The sequence below is a fragment of the Mixophyes fleayi genome, chromosome 2, assembly GCF_038048845.1.
Source record: "Mixophyes fleayi isolate aMixFle1 chromosome 2, aMixFle1.hap1, whole genome shotgun sequence".
NCBI lineage: Eukaryota > Metazoa > Chordata > Amphibia > Anura > Limnodynastidae > Mixophyes > Mixophyes fleayi.
Window position 1 is genome coordinate 357,454,128 of NC_134403.1, and position 24,703 is coordinate 357,478,830.

Consider the following 24,703-nt stretch of genomic DNA (forward strand, 5'->3'; position numbering starts at 1 on the left):
AAGCAGTCGGTAAGAAACTCTCCCCGCTGATGCAGGACGGGCGCTGCCATTAGGCAGAGAGCGCCTTTACTGCTGAGGTTCCCCGGAAGCCAGCTGGAGTATACCAAGTTCCTCCTCCCATGGGGATGGCAGTGAATTCATGAGGATGGCGCGCTTTGAGTAGCGCTAGTGGGGAACACATTCTAACAGGTTTTCCCCTAATATAAGAGAAAGGGCAAAACGCTGTTAAAGTAAACAACACAGAAGGAGAACCAGTGGAAGGGGAATGTGTTTGAGGAACACCGCTTCCCCCCCCCCCTGCTGAGTGAGCACGTGGAAGATCCCTTTTTTGGCGCCAAGCTTCAAAAGGAGGACAGTTGTAGCAGTCATTTGAAGAGAAGTGCACTGTTGACACATATCTTCCACGCTAAGTATCACTTTGTTTCTTCTGTATATGCATGTGTATTATAAGACTATGAGGTGTTGAGAGAACTGTGTTTAAGGAAAACTATAACGTTTTCCAAACCTGTCTTATTTAATCAGAAATACTATGATATGTTAAATAACCTAGTCTGTATTTTCTGATAAAGGTTGTGGAAGTGTTTGGGCGTGCCAAACATATTGTCTGTTCCAAATGTAATGCTAAATGGGCCCAGGTGTTCTGTGCTAATTGCAGTCATTACTGAAAAACCTGCTGCAGCCTTTCAGCTTGACCAATTATACCTTATACTCTCTATATAGAGGAAAGGGAACAGAAATACTATCTTTTGACTGGTTCATAGATAAATATGTACCTGTATTTTGCGGTGTGGTAGCAAAATGTGAGAAAGATAAGCAACAGGATTTCACCTAAGTAGATTGGGGAAATCACTGTTAGCAGAGACACAGAAGGAGATTCCAGTGGTAGGGGAATGTGTTGAGAAGCACCTCTTCCTCTCCCCCGCTGAGTGAGCACGGGGAAGATCCCTTTTTGGCGCCAAGCTTCAAAAGGAGGACAGTTGCAGCAGTCATTTGAAGAGAAGTGCACTGTTGACACATATCTTCCCCGCTGAGTATCACTTTTATTTCTTCTGTGTGTATGTGTGTGCATGTGTAGACATGTATATTATAAGACAATGATGTGTTGAGAGAACTGTTGTTTATGAGAAAACTATAAAGTTCTCCAAGCCTGTCTTATTTAAATCAGAAATACTATGATATGTTAATATAACCTAATCTGTATTTTCTGATAAATTGGAGAAGTGTTTGTGAATTTTGAAACGTGATTTAGTTTTTCTTATCTTGTGATGGCAGATAAAAGCAAAACACATACCAAACATAATGTCTGTTCAAAATGTAATGTTAAACTAACAAGTGAACTGCTGGATCAGGGGGGGCTCTGTGCAGCCTGCACTGTGGCTCCTGTGAAACAGCCTATAGACACCTCCACCGTAACGGTAGATCCTCCTGAGTGGGCGGCTGCCTTAACACAGGGAGTTAATACCCTTGTAAATCTGTTATCTAAACCAGTTGAGATCCCAGCTACATCTGTGGTTTCTCAGGGTATAAGTCATTTTCCCCAGGGGTCGGTGTATTTCTCTCCCCAGCCCTCCCGGGGGTTTCCCAGATGGGAGAGGTGGGTTGGTCAGCAGTGGCTAAATGCCTGGACTGGCTTACCCATCTACTGGAGAACCCCAGACACAAGCGTAGTGTTAAAAGACGTAGACAAACAGCTAAAGCGCTGTGGTCAGTGTCAGACTCTGAGAGTTCCTCAGAGGAGGAGGGGGAATTGTTGGACGATTCAGATGTGTCCATTATAGAGTCAGAAGGAAACTCTAGGCACCAGGGTATGGACGACCTGGTAAGAGCAGTTCGTCAGACCCTGGGGTTTGCTGAAGTAGAGGAGACGAAGTCCTTGGACCGCTCCCTCTTTAAGAAGGCTTCTAAGCAGGTGGTCAGGTTCCCTCCCTCAGTTGAGTTGAGGGATATTGTAGAGGCCTCTTGGAAATATCCAGATAAAAGGTTCTCTATGCCAAGGAAGTTTGGCGTATTGTATCCCCTTCAGGAGGAGGATATGACCCGTTGGGAACAGGTGGCAAAGGTAGATACACCTGTGGTGAGATTGGTTCGTCAGACTACACTACCTGTACCCGGGTCAGCGACCTTACAGGACGCGACTGACAAGAAATTAGAATCCCTGCTGAAGTCAATCTTCTCGGCCGCCGGTATTAGCCTCAGACCAGCATTGTCCTCTACCTGGGTAGCTAGGGCCATGGAAGTCTGGGCAGGGCAGTTAGTCTGCATTGCAGGATTCAGATTTACTGCCTCTGGCCATGCAGCTAAGGGAGGCAGCAGGCTATGCATATGAAGCGGCCCATAATTCAGCCTCCATAGCTTCGTCTATTTCAGCTACAGCTGTAGTAGCTAGAAGGGCGTTATGGTTAAGGGCTTGGAATGCGGATTCAGAGTCTAAACGATCATTAGAATCCATCCCGTATACGGGTGGGATGTTATTTGGTCCAGAATTAGACTCTTGGATTTGACAGGCTTCAGGGGGCAAGAAGACGTCCTTGCCTGTAAATACTCCAACACCTAGGGCTAGGCCTAGGTTTAGTTCTTTCAGACAGCCTCCTTACGGGGGCGGGTCTGGCAGAGGCCAGACTACCAATCCAGGGGCCGTTAAAATCCAGGAGACAGTCCCGTAGGGGAAGGTCATCCTTTGCCCCTGTGGTGCGGAGAGCTTCTTCCGCCAAGCTGCCGGATAGACCAGCAGCATGACTACCACCCACCTCTGGTTCCAGAGGGTGGGGTGGGAGGACGGCTGCTTGGGTTTGCCCGGCAGCAGACAGGGTCCTCAGTAGACGAGTAGGTCCAGAATATCGTGATAGAATTCATGGGACCAGCTCACCTCAGGTTTTGGAAAAAATTACCTCGCTGGCTTCTGTCAAATCAGAAAGAGCTCAGGGCTGTCGATTTGCTTCCTTCAGACGAAGCTATACAGGCTTAGAATTTCCAGTAAGGGAAAAGGTTTTAGTCACACCCATTCAGGGTGCTAAGGCTAGACGAGTTGTTCAGTCTATGACCGAACTTCTAGAGTCTGAAAGGGTCACAGAGAATCCCTTGTCTAAGAATGAGTTTCTTGAGACTAGTGAGGGACTTGGTACGCAGCAGAAGGTTGTCTCCACAGGACAAGTTGAGGTCCTAGATGGAGTGGACAGGCAGGATCCTGTCAGACAAGAGGCTGTCAGTAGCCAGGTCTTTGAAGCTGCTGGGAAAGATGGTGACATCTTTCGCGACCTTACCCTGGGCAGGGTCCCATCCCAGAGGAGCATTCCCGTGTTCGAGGTACCAGTGGAGGAGGTAGGTCCTCAGCTGGTGGTTGCTGGACAAGAACGGAACAAAAGACAGGGAAATCCCAGAGTTCTGCGCAAGAACAAGGGATCCACTGGTACGGGGCATCCTAGCAAGGCCTTGGGGCTGCAGGTAAAACCTGACCTACAGGGTCCCGTAGAGAGAGGACACTCAGACTCCTGGAACAAAGACAAATAAATATTTGGACGTAGTGAGGGCATTACGTATATATGTTAAGAGATCTGCAAAGATACGTAAGACAGAGTCTCTATTTGTGTTGTTTGACTTTTCCAAACGGGGATGGCCAGCATCTAAGCAAACTATTGCCAGATGGCTTACCCTGACTATCAGGGAGGCTTATGTCCGTATTAATCTCCCTGTGCCGAAACGTATTGTTGCCCATTCTACCCGGTCGGTTGGGGCATCTTGGGCGGCTCGTTATGGAGCCACGGCGGACCAGCTGTGCAGAGCAGCCACCTGGTCCTCGGTCCATACCTTTACGAAATTCTACCAATTTAATATATTTGCATCTGGGGACGCCTCCTTTGGCCGTAGTGTTCTGCGTGCAAGGAGATCAGAGCGGTCCCACCCTTCAGAGGGATTGCTTTTGTAAGTCCCCATGGTTAAGGAGTGTCCCCCAGATGGATGAAAGAGAAAACGGGATTTATACTTACGATAAATCTTTTTCTCTGAGTCCATCTGGGGGACACTCCGATCCCCCCCGTCTTTTCGTTGTTTTGTCTCCACTCCCCCCTCTGTTGAGTGGTGTGTCTTGGTTGATTGGCATATCTTCCTAATGGCTTTTGTAATCAAACTGAGGTATGTGGGAATTGGTGGGGGTGATATGCTGTCAGCTGAAAAAAGTTAACTCTTTGGGTGCCAGACTACTCCCCCCGACTTAACCCCATGGTTAAGGAGTGTATATCCCGTTTTTTACTAGCTTTCAGGAGTGCTTTGCAGGCTTCACCAATGTGTTTACCAGCTGTAATTTTCAAAAATAGATGTAATGCGAATTATAAAACTGGAACACAACAGCAATGCTTGCAGACTACTAGTCTTCATGGTGACACAATGAATTCTAGTGTCTGACTAGCATTCAGACACTAGTAAAATGCTTGTAATAGACTCCAGTGAGTATGAGCAAGGCTGCCAAGAGGTATTTGGGCCCAGGTACAGTAACTTCTTTGGGGCCCCTTCCATAGCTGCCAAAGGGGGTGGGGCCACACCAGCTTGATGGCTCCTCCCACTACACAGGCCGGCCCGAGCCCAGATACTTTGTATTTGTACTCCCATCCCCCTCTCGGCACCCCTGCATATAAGGCCTAAATTAAAAGTCACAGAGAGGTTTGTGTCTATATTAAATAGTATAGGGCGCTGAACTTCAGAGTGACTCACTATTACTATCATAATACTTGCAGGGCTGTGTGTGTGTTCCTATATATGTATGAGCAAAGAAATAATAACTGACTGATAATTTAAATACATAGATGAAAAGAACCTTTAAAGAAAAGCAATGTATTTAGGAAAAGTTGCAGGTGGCCATACTCAAAGAACAGTTTGAGCACAATAGTTACTTACACATTGCCTAGTGCACTATGCAAGTATAAAATAAATTTGAGATTTGGTATGCAAAAGGATCTTTCATCCCCAACTATAGAGGAAAATATCAGGTGACAATAATCCCACTTCTGACGACCAACGTTAGACTTTGACAAGCACAGGGGATGATGTTCTACCAATGTTACATGCCGACATCTTTGGATTCTTATCAAACATTCACACACACACACATCCCCCCCTTCCTCCAATCACAAACCAGTATCTTTATCCCTCAAGGTATTTATGAAATTTGGTGGTACATAGAAAAGGTGATGTAAACCCACAGCAACCAGACCCATGGTTGTTTTCATTTTCTAAACTACTAGAAAAATGGCATCTGATTAGTTGCTGTGGGTTACTGTACCAGTTTTCATAACTGTCACTAATAGCCTAAAACATGGAAACACAATAAGACTATCGCAAATGGTTTTCCCTGTCTTAGCTATTGTACTTTTTTAAGTTGTGTGCAAACTATTATAATTTATAAAGTGCTGATATTACGCAGTGCTGTACATTGTGCGGATCATGACACAAACAAATGCATACTCAAGGGTCTCCCTAAAGCAAGCCTGGCCAATCTGGGGCTATCCAGGTGTCGTGAAACTACATGTCCCAGCATGCCCTGACAGTTATCGGCTGGCTATCTACCTGCAAAACATGCTGAGACTTGTAGTTTCACAACACTTGAAGAGCCACAGGTTGGCCAGGTCTGCACAAAAGCCTTTCAGTTTAGGATTGAATAACTGACGTGTCTTGATCAAAGCTGTTTGTGCTGAATGATCATTGTCTGTATATAATCGAAAGCAGGTAAGTGTAAGAAAAGTCCAAGGGGTAAATTTATCAAGCTGTGAGTTTGCAAATATATGAATATTTCTTGCAAGATCCTGGTTCACGCAGCTATAGTGGGAATCTTATACACATATATATATATATATATATATATATATATATATATATATATATATATATATATATAATATATGGAATCAAAATATAACTAACCAGCCAAATACTTTGCTGCTGTTTCATCGGTACAACTGTGAACCATGAGAAACACACAAGGTTAAGCTTCTTCCTCTCCTCTCTGTATTTCAGGGTGTGCGGATTTACATCTCCTGGACATGCTGAGTCCTATAGAAAGAAAGAGACAGGGTTACATCCACGAGCTGATAGTGACTGAAGAGAACTATGTGAATGACCTCCAGCTGGTTACAGAGGTGAGTTGCACAGACCGTAGGGTTGCAGTTTTGTAAGCTGTGTCCTAGTATGGGAAACTCACTGACAATACCCACAGACACGTCTTTGTTCCCGCACTGTACCTACAATATTTCTTCGGCCAGGCTTAGACTGCCTATGGCTCTCGAGGCTTTGTGGAGCTACTGGTCATAACATGCCTGGCAGTGGGGTATGGTGGGGTTTGTAGTTACAAATCTGCTCCATGGTTTAGGTCTAGGACACCCTCTAGTCCTAGAATGTGTCGGAATCTAGAAATGTTTTGGAACGACTTCACATCATGTTCTATTAAGAAGTATTTAGGATGTAAATATTTCTATTCTTTTCCTTTTTTTATTCCTTAAAAATGTTTTCTGTTCGGTCCTAGAACAGTAGATGTTCCAGATCATTTCCTACTTTAATGTTATAGAATATGAGATACAAAGAAGGACAATCCTGAAGACTAGTTAAGGCAAAATTTCCATTCCCCCTATATATAATATCCCACCCAGAATGTCCAATCTCTCCTCGCCCCTCTTTTATTGTATAAGTCTAAACTCCACTTTTTTTTTTTTGCTACCTTTCAGTATAGATTCCCCCATAACCACCTCCTTTCCAAGTGTCCCATGTCTTGGTGGTGGCCATAGACTGGACTGCTGCTTCCCGCTATCACATATAATATCACCAACTGATGTCCGGTATCTCTTAATTTAATTAGCGTGACATCAGGTCAATGGGGTATCAGGAATTTGCAGCACAGAATATGGTGTTTCTTCCCGGTTGTCATGGAGATTACCTGTAACCTGAGATGTAAAACCATTATGTAGAGAGTTATTTATGATTGGTTATGGGAAATACTATACTGAATATCAATAATAGGGGTGTTTAAACAAAATCTTTCCTTTAATATCTACATCAAAATACCCCAAGGGATACTCATCGCCATGTAAGTTTTTATACACTGTTTATAATTATAAGGGCCAGACACACATTTATTTCTGACTATATGTCTGAATATTGCACACCCACTTGTACATTTTAGGAGTCCTTTGCTCCCAGTGCCTATTCTAGAAATCCCCTTTGAATGAATATCCATGAATCAATTGGGCCTCTGATAAAGTCTTCCCGGGGTCATCTATATATTCTAGTTATAATGGACTACACCACACGATACCCAGAAGCCTAAACACTACACAATACTTCCACTAAGACCATAGCTAGAGAACTAATTTTGTAAATGTTTTGGCAGGGCGGGTGATGATATTTTTGGGATTATCAATAAATAACTTGAAAAGTATGAAGGCCCGTCATCACCTACCTGTATGGTTGCTCCACTATATAGGTTAGAGATGTATTTAAAAACATCTCTGAGCAATTTTTCTTTCTTAGTGAGGACTCCAGACATCTGTCCTCACTCACCACCCATGATGTTGACTATGAATCTTCTTTCTCTTTATCTCTCAGACTTTTCAGAAGCCCTTGTTGGAATCTGAGCTACTGACGGAGAAAGAATTGGCAATGATATTTGTCAACTGGAAGGAGCTGATCATGTGCAATATTAAACTACTGAAGTAAGGGTGATTTCAACAGTCAATGGTGCTGGTGCTCCTGTATATGGATGGGATTAATACAAGGGAAGGACTGTATTTTAATTGTAGAAATCACCATTGAATAGGATACTGTTGGTGGCAATATGCCATTGAAATTTGGTGGTACATGATGAAAGATTGAGATGGGTGATGTTGTCCATACTGGTATATTGTATTGGTATCATAAACTATCCAATCACTGCTGGGTTCCATTTTTCACCTAGAACATTTTGGAACAGTTCAACATTAAACTGTTCATGTAACAATCGGAGCTGACTTTAGACATTATTTGACTAGGATTCCCTGTTCACAAACGGTGTACTTGATTTCATAATTGGCCATGTGAAATGCATAGACGCCCATTGATTGGACATATGGAAACGTTATTCCAAATCAGCATATATAATTGTATTGTCATCAGCATAGATCTGAAAACTGCAGAGGAAACGTGGTGTTAGCCAATGGCTGATCCGATAGATGTCACATAGCGCAAGTCTTAATAATAAATATGACGATATAACAATTCCTGCTGGTGCCTCGTCCATAGTGAGAATATAACTTCTTGTAACTTTAACTTGTTGTCTTTGTACATAGGGCACTGCGTGTTCGTAAAAAGATGTCCGGTGAAAAAATGCCCGTCAAGATGATAGGCGACATCTTGACGGCTCAGTTGCCACACATGCAACCGTATATCCGCTTCTGTAGCTGCCAACTTAACGGTGCCGCCCTCATCCAACAGAAAACCGATGAAGTGCCCGAGTTTAAAGACTTTGTTAAAGTACGTTCTATAGATCACCCTCATCAACAGATATCTCGCACCAACACCATCAGCAAGATTGTTAGTGGTTCTAATGTTTTAAAAATACTATCTTGGCTACAGAGCAATCTGTGTTATAACATACTTGCCAACTTTTCCTTGTTGGCTTCAGGGAGATCCCGGGGACAGGGGCATGGCTTGGTGAATCGCATCATTTTGGTGCCGCCCCCTAAAGGATTGGCACAATTTTGGCCAATTACAGCAGGGGGCGGGGCTAAGATTTTGCAGTATTTGCCTCATTAAGCCCCGACACTTATCTATTGCGGGGGCGAGAACTGGGAGGTTGCCCTGCTCATCCGGTAGGCCTCCCAGAAATGCTGGAGTCTCCTGGAGAGTAGGCCACTATGCGTTAAAGAAAAGCAGTTCATGAATCTCTAGAGACTGAAGTGTCTTTTACATTTCTGTCTCCATTACTGAAGTCATGTTGTCTTACCTGTCAGTGTTTGAGTAAATCTTGGTCTCCATGAAAATGGCCACCTCCATAGGCATCAATACATGGACATAGGACACAATTTCTGAACTGTGTCATCATGCCACAGATGGCGAAGCCAACTACGTCTTGTGCTGGCTCAGCACCAGGGAGAATGCCAGACTCTTCAGGGAGTGAGGGAGATCACCCCTATTTCAGGGAGTCTCTCTGACATTCATGGAGAGTTGGCAAGTATGTGTTATAATAAGGATCGCTAACAGGTTTTTAAAAATAAAATTAATTGAATATTGTGTTGTGGTGATCATAGGAAATGTGTTTTGCATATTTATTTTTAAATTGTAATATTCTATTTTCCTTCAGAGGTTAGCGATGGACCCTCGGTGTAAAGGAATGCCGCTGTCCAGCTTCATTCTGAAACCTATGCAGAGAGTGACAAGATATCCCCTTATCATCAAAAATGTACGTAATGTGTTGCAAGATACAACTGTACTATTTTTATTATTCTTTATACTGGAACTGTCTGTGGTCGTGACTATAGGCATCCACGTGGAAAGAAATAGTTATTTATATAACATTTTATATTTTCTGAGATATTCATTGTAGATGGTGCTTGCAGCAGTGTCAGTCTGTTCTGACACTGCTGGGTATCTCCCAAACAGCAAGTGTCTCTGACGTGGCACCTCTACCAAACCTTTATGGGGGAAGGATGGTTAACATTGAACGTTTAATATGCTTGGACATGTCATTTAATATAATTGTCACAGTTCACTGGAACTCTTAACTTTCCATATTTATATTTAGATTATAGAAAATACACCAGAAAATCACCCAGACCACAGTCACTTGAAGCACGCTCTGGAGAAAGCAGAGGAGCTCTGTTCCCAGGTCAACGAGGGCGTCAGGGAGAAGGAAAACTCCGACCGGCTGGAGTGGATTCAGGCTCACGTGCAGTGTGAGGGATTATCCGAGGTGAGTCCCCACCAGAGGAACAGAATAATAAATCGCAGGCAGGAACAGAACATTTTCCAGGGAATAAGGGGTCATAGTAAACTTGTGGGGTGTATAAGACGCTCTACAAAATATATCAATATGTGTTTGTCTCAGTGTAACCGTGCACTGTTCTGTGGTTCTCTAGGCTTTACTGAAATCATAATTAGTAGTGAAAAATAAAGATATGCTATGTTTTAAAAAATCTGAGGTTGTCTTTTACAGGTCAATGTTATGTTATCCACATGGGACGATGTTAGGATATTTAACAGTGATATTATTCCTAGTTTTGCTGCACAGGATGTGACAAATTGCACTAACGCAGCTTCCTCTAATGTGTGTTGTTTTGGCCCTAAGTGTCACGTGCTTGGCCCTAAGCCATCAAAGGTCCCACATATTTTTATGTGAAAGGCACTTTAAACCATGTTTTATTTTTTCATAAGTATTCTCAAATGGTGTTTTGAAATATTTCCCTTAAAATATTCCTGCTGTACAGCTTTCATTACTATTTATAACTCTGTAACCGAAGCCTGTGTAAGGATTTCAATGGACTCATGTTGGTAATATACAGAGCTAAGGGGGAGATCAGTAAGGTTGGCAACCATTGTGGAGCTAAAAATGTCTGATAACATAGATTGAAACGAGAGAATGCTTCAACAATGTATGCCCTCTACTAGGTATAGACGGAGGATTCACATGCAACATGCCATTTGCAAATATAATTGAATAAAAGAAGTAGATGTGGACAGTGCAGTAATTACATGTTATCTTTAAATACTGTTGAATCAAGGATCTGAAAATTCATGTACTCTCTATGCCGCTAGGTTATGATATTAAGTTAAAACCAGGTAGGTAGGTGCCATGTGACTCTCCAGGTGTTGTGGAACTACCGGTCTCAGCATGCCCTGCCATGTTTGGGCAGCACAGTGGCTAAGTGGTTAGCACTTCTGCCTCACAGCGCTGGGGTCATGAGTTCAATTCCCGACCATGGCCTTATCTGTGTGGAGCTTGTATGTTCTCCCCGTGTTTGCGTGAGTTTCCTCTGGGTGCTCCGGTTTCCTCCCACACTCCAAAAAACGTACTAGTAGGTTAATTGGCTGCTATCAAAATTGACCCTAGTCTCTCTCTGTCTGTGTGTGTGTGTTAGGGAATTTAGACTGTAAGCTCCAATGGGGCAGGGAATGATGTGAATGAGTTCTCTGAATAGCGCTGCGGAATCAGTGGCGCTATATAAATAAATGGTGATGATGATGTTTTACAACCAATAAAGGGCGCTTTATCCCATGAAACTGGTGTAAAATATTACTTATTTAGTATCGGGTATTCAGTGGCTAATGGGATCTTGTCTCCCTTTTTCCATTCAGCAACTGGTCTTTAACTCTGTGACAAACTGCTTGGGACCACGCAAGTTCCTGCACAGCGGGAAACTTTACAAGGCAAAGAGCAACAAGGAGTTGTATGGTTTTCTGTTTAATGACTTCCTACTGCTGACCCAGGTCATTAAACCTCTGGGCTCGTCGGGCACTGACAAAGTGTTCAGCCCCAAGTCCAACCTGCAGTACAAAATGTACAAGACGGTGAGTGAGGACATTGAAAGGAAAAGCTTTATTTTTATTTATTATTTCTTTGTGAACTCTAGGCTTTTTCTAGGTAGATGTGAGTGGTACGGTTGTACTGAGATTAATCCACTAGAGGGCGCTACAATACAGTACTACTACATATAACATTTTCTTCCTAAATAACTACCCTTTTTTTTTACTCCCATTTGTCCTACTGTACTGTAATTATTTTGCACTAAAGTTTGCTAATTGCTCCTTATCTAAATGTCCCTATGCAGTGTGTGTACTGTGTCATACCTTTTTGAGCTCTGCACAGACTACAGTACTTTACTGAAAGTCATGTGATCATTCCAGAACTCGCCCAAGAGATGACGTCACGTTGCACAGATATTACATATATTAACGTTTCCACAGTTCTGTGCCATATGATACAGTGATCATTGCGATAGTGTACTGATATTCATGTCCAACAGCTCTACATTCATACCATCAATACCTATGTAATGGTCCTAAGTGGTACTCTATCTTCCCATGTTATAGTGTTATAAGAGATGCATATGCTAAACACGCCATTCTATACCATTACTGCAGCCTATCTTCCTGAATGAAGTACTGGTGAAACTTCCCACAGACCCCTCGGGGGATGAGCCTATCTTCCACATTTCTCACATTGATCGGGTGTACACGCTTCGTGCGGAGAGTATAAATGAGAGGTGAGAATAACACATACATGAACGTGGAGAGAGACCGGCTCTTGTACAATGATAGCAATTGATGCTTATTTCATAAAGACAGAGCAGATTCAGCAAAGAGAGGGTCACAGTTTAAAATGAGTTAAATTATTACATTTTCCTGGTCTGTAAACACTATCATCATCATCATCATCATAATTATCATCATTGTTTATTTATATAGCGCCAGCAAATCCCATAGCACTTTACAATTGAGAGCAAACACCGTAATAAAACAATACTGGGTAATACAGACAGAGAGGTAAGAAGCCCTGCTCACAAGCTTACAATCCATACTACACCTCATTTTAGATAGTATATTTAATCATTCAGTAGGGATCCTATTACCTTATATCTGATAAACAAATTATTGAATGTATACCTGCAGGGAGCTATTATGTGGACAGAACTGACATATATTATTATCATCGTAGATGTGTAAGGCGCCTCAGTGCTCCACAGCGCCGTACAGTAGGGAAACGGGGCATAAAAAACAGACAAAATAACCTCAGATATGAAAACAAAGGGTATGAAGGACCCTGCTCATTAGAGAGCTTACATTATAAGTGAAAGAGGGCACAGCCGAGACAAAAGGAGTCTGGCTCAGAGTGGAGATTGGGACAGTTGTGAGTGTGCATTAGTGTGAATAGTATTATCAGGGATACAGTCGCCTCTAAAAAAGAGATGGTTTTTTTTAGAGAACGTCTAAAGATTTGAAGGCTGTGAGAAAGTCTGATTGGGCGTGGTAGGGAATTCCATAAGTGGGGAGCAGCACGGGAGAAGTCTTGTAGGCAGGAGTGAGAGGTGGTTACCAGAGACAAGACAAGGCGCAGGTCAGAGGTAGACATTCATGATAAGAATGACACTGGTTCCTAGTGACATTGTGGCACTCTTATGATTATTGACTCAGTACACAAAATGGCTGCCTCCACTGTGTATAGTGACAGGAACACTGAAAGGATATCCAGTGGCAGTTTTTAGTACCAGTCTATAAAAATCAGATAACCTGGGATTCATACTCATATACCATCTGCAGAACTTCTTTCAGTACACCAATGGGTGTTTTTTTCTTTCTCCTCTATGTTTTATATTTTTATATTGGTGGGGAGGGGGAAAGAGAAAGGGTGGGGGGTAGGAAGGCACAAATTTTGATAACAATATAGCTAATAAATAAATAAGCAAACAAAGTTGGAACGTTGCTAGAAAAAGCTAAGCCACACAATTACATTAACTACCAAAAAGAAAAATAGCATACAAACATTACTTACCAGCAGCGCACCATATCCAGCCTGGGGGGTCCGGAGGCGGCCCAAGAACTAAATTCCATCTGCAGGAGGAGGAGCCGTATTGGATAGGCAGCTACGGCTCTCTAGTAAATACCACGGGGCCCACACCCTATCGAAATTGTATGATTTATCATGAAGGTAGCACGTTATACTCTCCATGCTTGCGACATGTCTTATGTAGGACCGTAACTCTTGCATAGAGGGAGCCCTAGGGTCCTTCCAGTGCTTTGCTATTAAGGATTTAGCAGCTGCCAAAAAATGGGACCAATGGGTGTTTTTAATATCACCTTACATAGATATCTGTATATATGACTAGGACAGTGATGGCTAACCTGTGACACTCCAGGGGGTAAATGTATGAAGCTCCGGGTTCTTTAACACCCGCGAGTTCGGCGTCTTCAGCGCTTAAATTTAAAGCGGCGCTGCCTTGTAAAGGGAAACTTCCCTTTACAAGGCAGCGCCGCTTTAAATTTAAGCGCTGAAGACGCTGAACTCGCAGGTGTTGAAGAACCCGGATTCATACATTTACCCCCAGGTGTTGTGAAACTACAAGCCCCAGCATGCTTTGCCAGTAGATAACTAGCTGATAGCTGGCAAAGCATGCTGGGGCTTGTAGTTTCACAATACCTGTAGTGTCACAGGTTAGCCATCACTGGACTAGGAGGTTGGAGATTCCTATGATCTGTGCATCTACCAGTAGTGTACTGTCTACTCTGTGCTATTTGATATACACAGAATCACAGGGAACTCTGCCGGGCCCAGATATCCCATGATGCACCTCAGCCTGGACCTTGTCTCTATAGAACGCAGTATAATAGAACAGGGTTGATACAATATGTATTTTATCACAATGTGAATATATAATAATGTAAGCGGTGCTTGTGTTTCTTTCCTGCAGGACAGCATGGGTGCAGAAAATTAAAGCCGCCTCAGAGTTATACATAGAGACAGAGAAGAAGAAAAGGGAGAAAGCGTATTTGGGTAAAGCTCTTATATTTATTACTCATGTAATAAATATGGATTTATGTTCCAGTAGGATCCCCTGATCCATGCTCCCAGTGGTTTTTACCGTTAAAAACATGATATGAGTAATGGCATGAGCCTTATATGACTAATTATAACTTTATGGAATTATAACTATTATCAATATATGGGAATCAGCAGTCGATGGATGGGGCAGAAACACTTATTTATTCTTGTCTAACAGTGCGATCTCAGAGGGCTACAGGAATTGGTAGACTGATGGTGAACATTGTAGAAGGCATCGAGTTAAAGCCCTGCAGGTCACATGGTAAGAACGCTGTACTCCCACGGAAGAGAGCTTGGTGGTTGTGTCTGTGGATAGGAGAATGTACTGAATAACAGATGTCTATGGATGTATTATGTAGGCAGCAGTACACCTCATGGGGATTAGATCTGAGCATGAGATATCTACCAGGGCTGCAGATTCTCAGTGTATCTGTAAATTGTGTTTATTATCCTGTCCAGGGAAGAGTAATCCATACTGTGAGATCACTATGGGCTCCCAGTGTCATATCACGAAGACCATCCAGGACACATTGAACCCCAAGTGGAATTCTAACTGCCAGTTCTTCATCAAGGACCTGGAGCAGGACGTCCTGTGCATCACAGTGTTCGAAAGGGACCAGTTCTCTCCAGACGGTCAGTACCCAGCAATGGTTCATCATCATCATCATTTATTTATATAGCGCCACTAATTCTGCAGCGCTGTACAGAGAACTCACTCACATCTGCCCCATTGAAGCTTACAGTCTAAATTCCATAACATACACACACAGACAGAGAGGGAGACAGTCAGACACAGACTAGGGTCAATTTTGATAGCAGCCAATTAAACTATCAGTATGTTTTTGGAGTGTGGGAGGAAACTGGAGCACCCGGAGGAAACCCACGCAAACACAGGGAGAACATACAAACTCCACACAGATAAGGCCAAACTCATGACCCCAGTGCTGTGAAGCAGAAGTGCTAACCACTAGGCCACTGTGCTGCCCATATGGTTCATATATACTGGGACATATATACCCAGCAATGGGATATATATACTGGGACATATATACCCAGCAAAGGTACATATATACTGGGAAATATATACACAGCAATGGGATATATATACTGGGACATATATACCCAGCAATGGTACATATATACTGGGACATATATACCCAGAAATGGTACATATATACTGGGACATATATACCCAGCAATGGTACATATATACTGGGACATATATACCCAGCAATAGTACATATGTACTGGGACATATATACCCAGCAATAGTACATATGTACTGGAACATATATACCCAGCAATGGTACATATATACTGGGACATATATACCCAGCAATGGGATATATATACTGGGACATATATACCCAGCAATGGTACATACATACTGGGACATATATACCCAGCAATGGTACATATATACTGGGACATATATACCCAGCAATGGGATATATATACTGGGACATATATACCCAGCAATGGTACATATATACTGGGACATATATACCCAGCAATGGGATATATATACTGGGACACAGATATACTTACTGGGAGCGATACACTCACTGGGCCATATATACTGTGTATCAGTGTCGTTCCCAGCACCTATTCGCACGCAAAACCATACATAATATATGTGTAAGCCTGTGCAAATAATATCTGTATAAACAGTGAGTTTTGATGTCATTGCTTATAATCCATTAGTTGTGATGTCATCAGGAATAATACATGGCCTGCTGTACATTATTACAGCTATTAAAAGTCACCTTTGACTTCTGTAACCTGCATAAAAGTATACATGTATAGTGTCTGTGTGTGTGTGTGTGTCTCGCTGTATGTAATCATACATGTACGTGTACGTGTATCTTACCATGTGCTTTTCTCCTCTATCATTCTCACTCCTAGTCTGGCTGCCATTAACCCCTCGCTCCTATATTTGGCCCTAGGTCCCCCGCACGTCCCCTCTGTACTGAAGTTATGGAGAATGAACGTAGGATCACAGTGAGCAGAATAATGACTTAGTGAAGCAGGGGCCTTGTCTGCCCTGCTGGTTATAGTCATTCTGTACGTCACAGAACACCTAAGGATAGGGACCATTGATCTCTATGAAGAATATCCATACAATGCACGTAAACACGGACTGTGACAGCAGGACAGACCCCAGATGCAGCGTGCACTATTATCTGGTGTATATAGTCCATGTTGGCACTCTATAAATATATGCTGATAATTATAATAACTCCTTACAACATAGTGGGCTCAGTAAGGACACCTATATGTACAAATCCATGTAAACAAAGTATTATATGCATCACATACTCCTAATCTCAGTCAGACACAAGTAATGAGGAAATATTTTTCATTGATTGTAAATCATCATTTCTTCACCTATTAGTCGTGACATTGGTCCTGTACCATCCTGTGTGTGTCTCCATGAGCCTCTCTTTGTAAACTTATTGCGCACTACCATGTAATAAGCTAATCATTTTGCTCTTGCTCATCCACCTATCCTCTTGACCCTGTTACTCACACACCTTCCAGTCTATAGCGACCTCACTAATAAAATTGTTAGATCATCATATTCATTTTTCTCTTTCTACTGACACAATTTTATCCTACCTAATACTAGCTCTAATCACCTCTTTTCAAAGAAAATCTCACTTAATCTCACCTGATTTGATAACCAGCAAAACCATCTCATTAATGTCCTTTTTATCGAAACTCCTACAAAAAAAACAAAAAACACATGACCATTTGTAGTCTGATGAATCACTGGTCTAAATGTAGGTTCACCAATAGTACTCTTAATTTAAGATATCAGGTTTATTTTAAGGTCTTCTAAAGACAAATAATCCTAATGTGTGATATTACTAAATGTGACGCATTTCGCTGTTTCAGATTTTCTGGGGCGAACGGAAATCCGAGTGGCAGACATAAAGAAAGACCAAGGCTCAAAGGGTCCGGTTACTAAGTGTCTGCTATTACATGAAGTCCCAACAGGGGAGATAGTCGTCCGTCTGGACTTGCAGTTATTTGACGAACCCTAGGAAGAATCGCACAAGCCCCATGTCGTCCTCCTCCGCTCCTGCCCTCGGGCCTTTTCACAATGGTTTGTCGCCATATCTGGATCTCCGTTTTATCATCAGAGATTTTTAATTGGAATTGCCATTTTCTAAGAAAATTTCTGTGTTTTATATGTGGGACTTCATGTTAGATTTTAGAATATAGTTTTTTCGTTTCTGAATACAAATGACCTTTGCTGTGACATAAATATTTAGGAGATGTTGTAAATTCCTCGGCATCGCTAACTCAGTGTGTAGTTTTAAAATAAATTATTACATTCTAGTATGGGGAGGGGGTGGTTTACTTTCAGGGTTTCCGCTACTCATGTCATTATGAACTCTCAGTCCCAACAAGCCTTTCCGACAGCTGGCAAGGCATGCTGGATCTTGTAGTTCCACAAAAGCTGGGGAGTCATGAGTTGCCTAATACAAATAGAGGATATTTTGACCAAAATAAATCAGAGACCAAGGACAGATAAGAAACATTCAACTAATCCAAATAGCCAAGAACTATTTGTATGTACGTTGTTCTTTTCCAAGACGTCTTAGAAATACGTTCGGTTCAGTTATAGTCTTTTTCTGGTGGTGGGAAAGGACTGTAATTCATTTACTACACAGGAGTACAGTGAGAAAAAAAACCCCAAATGTTTACTTACCGTCAGCGCTCTCTGTTCCTGCGTCCGCCAATTCTTGCGTTGTCCAAAACGCTGGTGGTTGGGTCCGGCCGAGGGGGAAGAAAAGTTGTAATGTGGGGCTGTTGGAGCAAACAGGTCCCCTGCTGTAAATATCACGTGGAAGGTTTAATAAGTAAACATTTGTGGGGGGGGGGTTAAACTTATCTCATGAACCTCCACCTAAAACAAATTTAATGAATCGAGTGCGAGTAGAATGGTTTATAATAACTAATCAGGTATCAACACTAGATTGTGCTGTCCTAAATAAGCACCTTAGTTGTCTTGATATTTGCATCAGGCTTACCTTAAAGATGTTTCTCCAAACGTTAATCTATTATATTCCTATATTGATAATAAGATAATTTTCTACTCAGTCATATTTGTTTATCTTCTGCTGTCTTACATTAGATAACAATGGTAGACTAGAGAATTACCTGTTTGGTAATGTAACAGAAGTTTGACGCACCTAACGGATTTGTAAAGTCAGGCTTTCTGCAATGTCTTGTTATAATTAATGAGTCAAGGAAGGGGGACGGGGCTGTGATAGCCAAATGTGTGTATATTTACTAAATCATTTTATAACCTTTGGCTGGATAGACAAGATGATGTGTGAAAACAGCTTTAGCAAGTGTTTTATTTCTGCCAAACGGCAGCAGAAAAAATTATGATTATTAATTGAAGGATATAATTTAAAAATTTAGGTTCCTATTCCTTTTATATTTCATCTTTAGTCATTCTAAACCAGCCGCCAATAGATTGTAGACATATTTTTTAGTATTTGACCTCTGAGCTATGTATCCTATTTTGTTGGTTTTTTTTGTTTTTTTTGATTATTGTACCCGGAAGTTTTACTAATGAAACTCTCCGGCAATCTGAAGTCGCAGACACTGTCTAAATTTCCTGTGTCTCATGTATTTGTTAGCACTTTCTTAAGAGGCGGTTCTGCTCTGTATATATTATTTCCCCTTGGGCAGGCTGTAAACATAGTGACAAAATTTATTTTGTGCAGAAAGTCTTTTATGCCTATTTGAATTTACACATTAGGGGCAAAGATCTCTGCCTACTCTGTGACATTAATACATAACCCTGTCTGAGTTTAACAGTAAAATGTTTAATTTATGTGGGAGATCTGTACAATTTATTTTTCTGCAGAATTTTCCCTGTATTGTGGTACGAAATTAAGCTGAACAATGAACAATATACAGCGTTTCGCCTTTTTATAGGCATTCTAACCTCTTGTAGATGGTATTGTTGAGCATTTAGCGGTACTTAGGGTTAAGCCGTTTGACTCAATGTGGTACATCCTTATTTAAAGATAATGATTCATAAATAAGAGTGCTGTACGAACAGAACTTCCCCCTCCAAAATAAATGGTATAAGGATATACACACTTGTATTTATATAAATAAACATAATACCAGGTGTCCATGTATGGTAATTGGAAACGAGTCACATATTACGCATATATTTTTCTAGAATAGGCCTGGACAACTTGTGGCTCTTTGGGAAGGTGGAACTACAAGTCCCAGCATTCTAGAAAGCCACACATTACCCGAGCCTGTTCTACAATAATGGTTTCGTTTATCAATGCTGTTCAGTATTGTCCCCTCCTATCAACGTAAGCTAACTCTGATTAATACTGTGTTGTATATGTGCCTGTATTATTATCGTTATATAGTCCCTGTGTATATTCTTGTTCATCAGCCTTAAACAAGTTCTTCTTGAACACACAACCTGCGCTAAGAGTCCAACTAGAATCCAATTGTACTATTATTACCTAATTACCCTGGTGCTTTAGAACAGATCTGGAATCGCAGTAAAAGCCTTTTGTTTATCAGTGAAAATGTGACAGTCTGTAGCTTTATCAGCAGGAAAACAGCATCAAGTTTAATACACTTAGAGATGCTTTATCACAAAACGTCCTATATACAGTATGATGTTGTGGTCTTAAAGGGGAACTCTGCCTTCAGAGAATTGTCTTCCAGGCAGATCTATTTTGTTGTCCTTCTCTGAAGGTAGTTCCCCTCTTAAATAGACGCGTCTCACAATTGGTCTTTATTTAAGAGTTAAAACAACTTCTGAATTCCACTAGGAAGGTCTCTAAAGGTTTATATGGAACTTGTTGTGTAGCTCAGGAAAGATCCGTCAAAGTGCTTCTCTCCTCCAACACCCTTCTGATTAAAAAGGGGCAATGGAAAGAGCTGCAGAAAACATCTCTTATTCCTCGTGGGCAGGGATCTTTATAATGACTAACATGGAGCAGTTATCACAAGTGTGCAGTGACCTATCGTAAGAGACTAAGCGCTCTTTTTAGAGAATGGTGGCGTTTCTGACCATCGCTTTCTTCCGTTTGTTGCCAAAGGAACCGTGACCAGAAATATCATAAACCCAAACTTAATAGGGTATCTTCTGGACTAAACTCACCAAATACAGGATTCAGTTACATAGAAAGAAACGTAGGGTCTGAGTGTTTTAATAATATAAAGAAAATTAAAAGTGGACATTCGTTACTACCACTGAGGCTTAGCCATGCATAGTTGAATTAATTTAATTATGAGAGAAATAGCAATTATCTGAGATATCTGAAAATTATGTCCTGTAGGAGGTATATCAGGGGTGAGAAATCAGGACACTAGATTAGTGTTTCTGAATCCTGTCTTTAGGGATCACGCAAAAGGTGGAATCAGTAATGTCCCATTTACCAGCTATATTCACATTTGATATGTTTGAGCTCTAGAATGAATATCGCTAGTATATATCTGGCTGACTGCAATGGGATTCACAGCACACTTGTCCTAATTGCAACATAGGATTAAATGCAACTCCTGCAAATTGAACAGTTTCTGAATCGTAAAAATTAACCATTTCCTCCGATGTGTAAAGCTGAACTAGAGGCAGTTGGATAGGGCAGCACTGTTCCAAGGGGCAGCTGAAAAGTACCTTTGTATTCATTTCATATACATTCTTCTATTCAGTTTCTTCCTTTTTTTTGTGATTGATCAGTGTGAGACTTTTTTTCCAAGTCAAAAAAGGGGACATTGGCCCGCTAATGTGGAGCGTACCATTTCTAAATTAGGGGTTTATTCATAGTTTCCTAGCACAGCATAACTGAGAAATATGACTCTGAGTATAGTGTCACTTCTTCAAATTATTTAGTTGAAGTTTATTCTGCTGCAGTACCAAATCCACCCTGTTGATTTAAAGCATTATACCGTCTCAACACCTCATCCTCCCCCAAACCACGGGCCTGCATATAGAGTGTGTGTGTGTGTATGTATGTATGTATATATTTATATATCACATTTAGGTGCAACGTATCATTGAGATAAACACTTATGTTCAGGGCATGGCTGAAATTTCCAGCCATGGGGGAAAAACATGGTTATCTAGAGTGGGATTCAAGTGTGGCCCTTGGTGAACAAAGACTTTATACTCTTTGGTATATAAAGTGTTCCTTTTCGCATACACACACTAAATGCAGCCATTTTGTCGGCTTCATGAGAGAGCATTAGGAACCAGTGACATCACTGAGGCACAAAGCACTTTCTTTTATCATCTTAGTGCTCTCATGATGTTACTTGTTCCTAGTGAATGACTGGGTTTTAGTATAATAAATATAGCATACTTACCAACTCCCGCAAACTTGTTTCCGGGAGAGGGGGCGTGACTGGAGGGCAGGAGGGGGCGGGACGAGGCCAGTCGCGTCATTTTGGCCCGGCCCCGCCCCCGCGAAAACGTAATTTGTGTCGCGGGGCGGGGCCAAAATGACGCGATTGGCCTCGTCCCGCCCCTTCCCGTCCTCCAAAATGACGCGATTCTCGGTGTGAGATTGGGATGCGGGAGAAATGCCAGCTTGCCCGGGAGACTGACCCGAATTTCGGGAATCTCCCGGACTTTCCGTGAGAGTTGGCATGTATGAAATATAGGTAAATCCAACAAGATGGCTGCCAAGTCAGTGTGTAGGTGACTGGTCCATTTTAAAAGCACATATACAGTATATGTATAAACTATGCACAACTTTAACTGGGGCTATTTCAAGAAATAGACCTCAGTGTGTATGAAGAGTTATCACTCCTTCCCTCAATGTACTTTAAATTCCTTTCTAGTCCTAGAGCTTTTAAAGTGTACCGTTTGTCTGCATGCAGTGGAGGCAGCCATTTTGTCGGCTGAATATTGAATTAACCTATAAATTCACTTTTAATTAATGACATCTCTGAGGCATGTGGAACAAAGAGACTACTTCATCAATGATGTCACTAGTTCCTATTGAATAGGCTGCATTCTCATATATGTTTTATCCACAAAGTGGCTACCTCCACCGGATTTAGGCCAGGGATGCACTTTACTCTTGAATTATATCAAGAAATAGATTTATCAAGGGGAGTCTAATGTGGGGTTTTTAAAAAGTGTACTTTATATATTTAATACGTGTGTTGCGTTTTTTTTGTTTGTTGCCGGAGCACTACTTATTGCAACAGATATCAGCAATACATGTCACGGTACCCTGTAATAACTATTTCTACATCATTCCTGTCACACTTTAGAAGCTATTTTAGTATTTTACCTCGTGATTATTACAGTACACAGGTCATAATCAACCAACCAGATACTACTTTAGAATTTTAAGCAAATGTGATTGGTTGCCATGGGTTACAGATTATTTGGCCCTTGATAAATAATAAGCCATCTCGTCTTTGCTATTTTGGTCATGATTTGTCAGCAAAGAGTCTATTCTTTTCACTGCCAAAACATCTTTTATTAATTGTGCTGTTTTGTAGGGATATTGATAGATTTGTCATTCAAATGTACCCGCCACCTACACACAGTGACGGCAGCCATTTTGTAGATGTGAACATGAATCGTGGAAATCCAGCCTATCCGTTCTCTAGGGACTAGCAACATCCCCGAGACCGTCATGCCTTCTGCCTCACTGTTTCCTAGTGAATTAAATCTGCATTCTCATGAGTTTTGGATTCAGTCAACAAAATGGCTGCCTCCATTGTGTGTAGGTATTTAACACATATGGTGGAATTTTCAGTGACTCCATATACAGGAAACTTTCCAGCTGCAAATGTATTGATTAAAAGCAGCTAATTAATTCAGGCTATAGCATCTCTCAGAGCCCTAGTTGTGGCTTCATTGCTGAGGACCTTAGGTTGCCACAACTGTCGACTCCGGTCTTAGAGCATGGACGGTGTTTATTGACGAGACTACTGAATACTGCCGTAGAGTCTGATGTTTTAATGTATTGACATTTAATATGGTACGTGTGTTTTAATATGGTACGTATGCCACTACGGCAATCCTTTTAAATGCCTTTAGCCTATAGGCAATACCACCTTTTGTTAATAATAGTCCAAAATGGACACATACCATTGCACAAATCGCTTAACATTTAAAAACAGACTTCGGTAACCTGTGGCTCTGCAGATGTTGTTAAGATCCAAGTCCCAGGGCATGCTGGGAATTGTAGTTCAGCAACATAAGGGGAATCACAGGCAACCTGCCTGTGAATATAGAAAGTGTGGGAGAGACATTCCTACAGATCACTGTAATATAATTGTATTTTGAAACATTATAGACAGGTTTCAAAAGCATCAGAGTTTACATTTCATACTTAAATATTTTAGTGTTTGTTTATTTATTAGGAAGGGTGTTGAATATTGCACTCACCAGAAGCAGTTATTTGTTATTTTCTTTTTTTCTCCAGAAGAAATCCTCTTGTCATATGTTTGGTCAAGTTTAAGGGAATTATTTCAACTAAGCATGTATTTGTTGCCTATTTCAGGTTTATACCTTTAAAGTATTTTGTTTAAATGTGAAAGTTACAGGTCTGCTTTCTTGGCTACGTTTTACCATTTGGGGGCCAGATGGGAAAATACGTTTGGCATCTCCGGCAGCCATTTTGTCGGAGACAGTGTAACGAGACTGTTCCATGTTGTAGCACACCATTCAGATTTCCATGAAATGGTTTTTGGAAATTGATAGAAGCATTAATGTAGCGTGGGTTAAATGGTTCTATAATCTGCAATGCATTCTCTAGCTGGATGTCTCTTGGGCATCATGTATAACTTGAACGCATATGCGATAGCCAAACATGCTATGCACCTTACGTAAACAGCCAAGTCAGCCGTACTGCAACTTGTAGACCCTCACCTGTCCTGTTGACATATCAAACATTTTATCGCCTATTCTGTGGTGTATGAATTTCATGTTGTTTTGGTTGGGAATAAAAGTTTATTAAATCTATTAGTGAAGTATTTCAATGTGTCTGTGTCTTCTTTAGCGGCAAAATATTAAAAATGTTTTTGGGAGATTTATGAGGCTCTGTTTTCTTTAATGTAATTACACAATAAATAATCTCTAAATAGTATTTCCACATGGGTTTATACAATAAAATATGATTGTCTTGTCCTTAC

At 41.4% G+C, this 24,703-nt stretch overlaps 1 protein-coding gene across 7 annotated transcripts in view; it reads left to right on the top strand.

The window, feature by feature from the left end:
* The window catches only part of ITSN1 (intersectin 1), a 108,272-nt gene extending 89,490 nt beyond the window's left edge, over nucleotides 1-18,782 (top strand). For all 7 annotated transcript variants that reach the window (XM_075197208.1, XM_075197207.1, XM_075197210.1 and 4 more), the window contains 11 exons: nucleotides 6,004-6,125; nucleotides 7,585-7,691; nucleotides 8,304-8,487; nucleotides 9,317-9,415; nucleotides 9,758-9,925; nucleotides 11,308-11,520; nucleotides 12,094-12,215; nucleotides 14,418-14,500; nucleotides 14,727-14,810; nucleotides 15,008-15,181; nucleotides 17,447-18,782. In XM_075197208.1, coding sequence (XP_075053309.1) covers nucleotides 6,004-6,125; nucleotides 7,585-7,691; nucleotides 8,304-8,487; nucleotides 9,317-9,415; nucleotides 9,758-9,925; nucleotides 11,308-11,520; nucleotides 12,094-12,215; nucleotides 14,418-14,500; nucleotides 14,727-14,810; nucleotides 15,008-15,181; nucleotides 17,447-17,595 — 1,505 coding nt within the window. In that variant the 3' untranslated portion in view covers nucleotides 17,596-18,782. The remainder of the gene's footprint in view (nucleotides 1-6,003; nucleotides 6,126-7,584; nucleotides 7,692-8,303; nucleotides 8,488-9,316; nucleotides 9,416-9,757; nucleotides 9,926-11,307; nucleotides 11,521-12,093; nucleotides 12,216-14,417; nucleotides 14,501-14,726; nucleotides 14,811-15,007; nucleotides 15,182-17,446) is intronic.
* The last annotated feature ends 5,921 nt before the right edge of the window (nucleotides 18,783-24,703 follow it).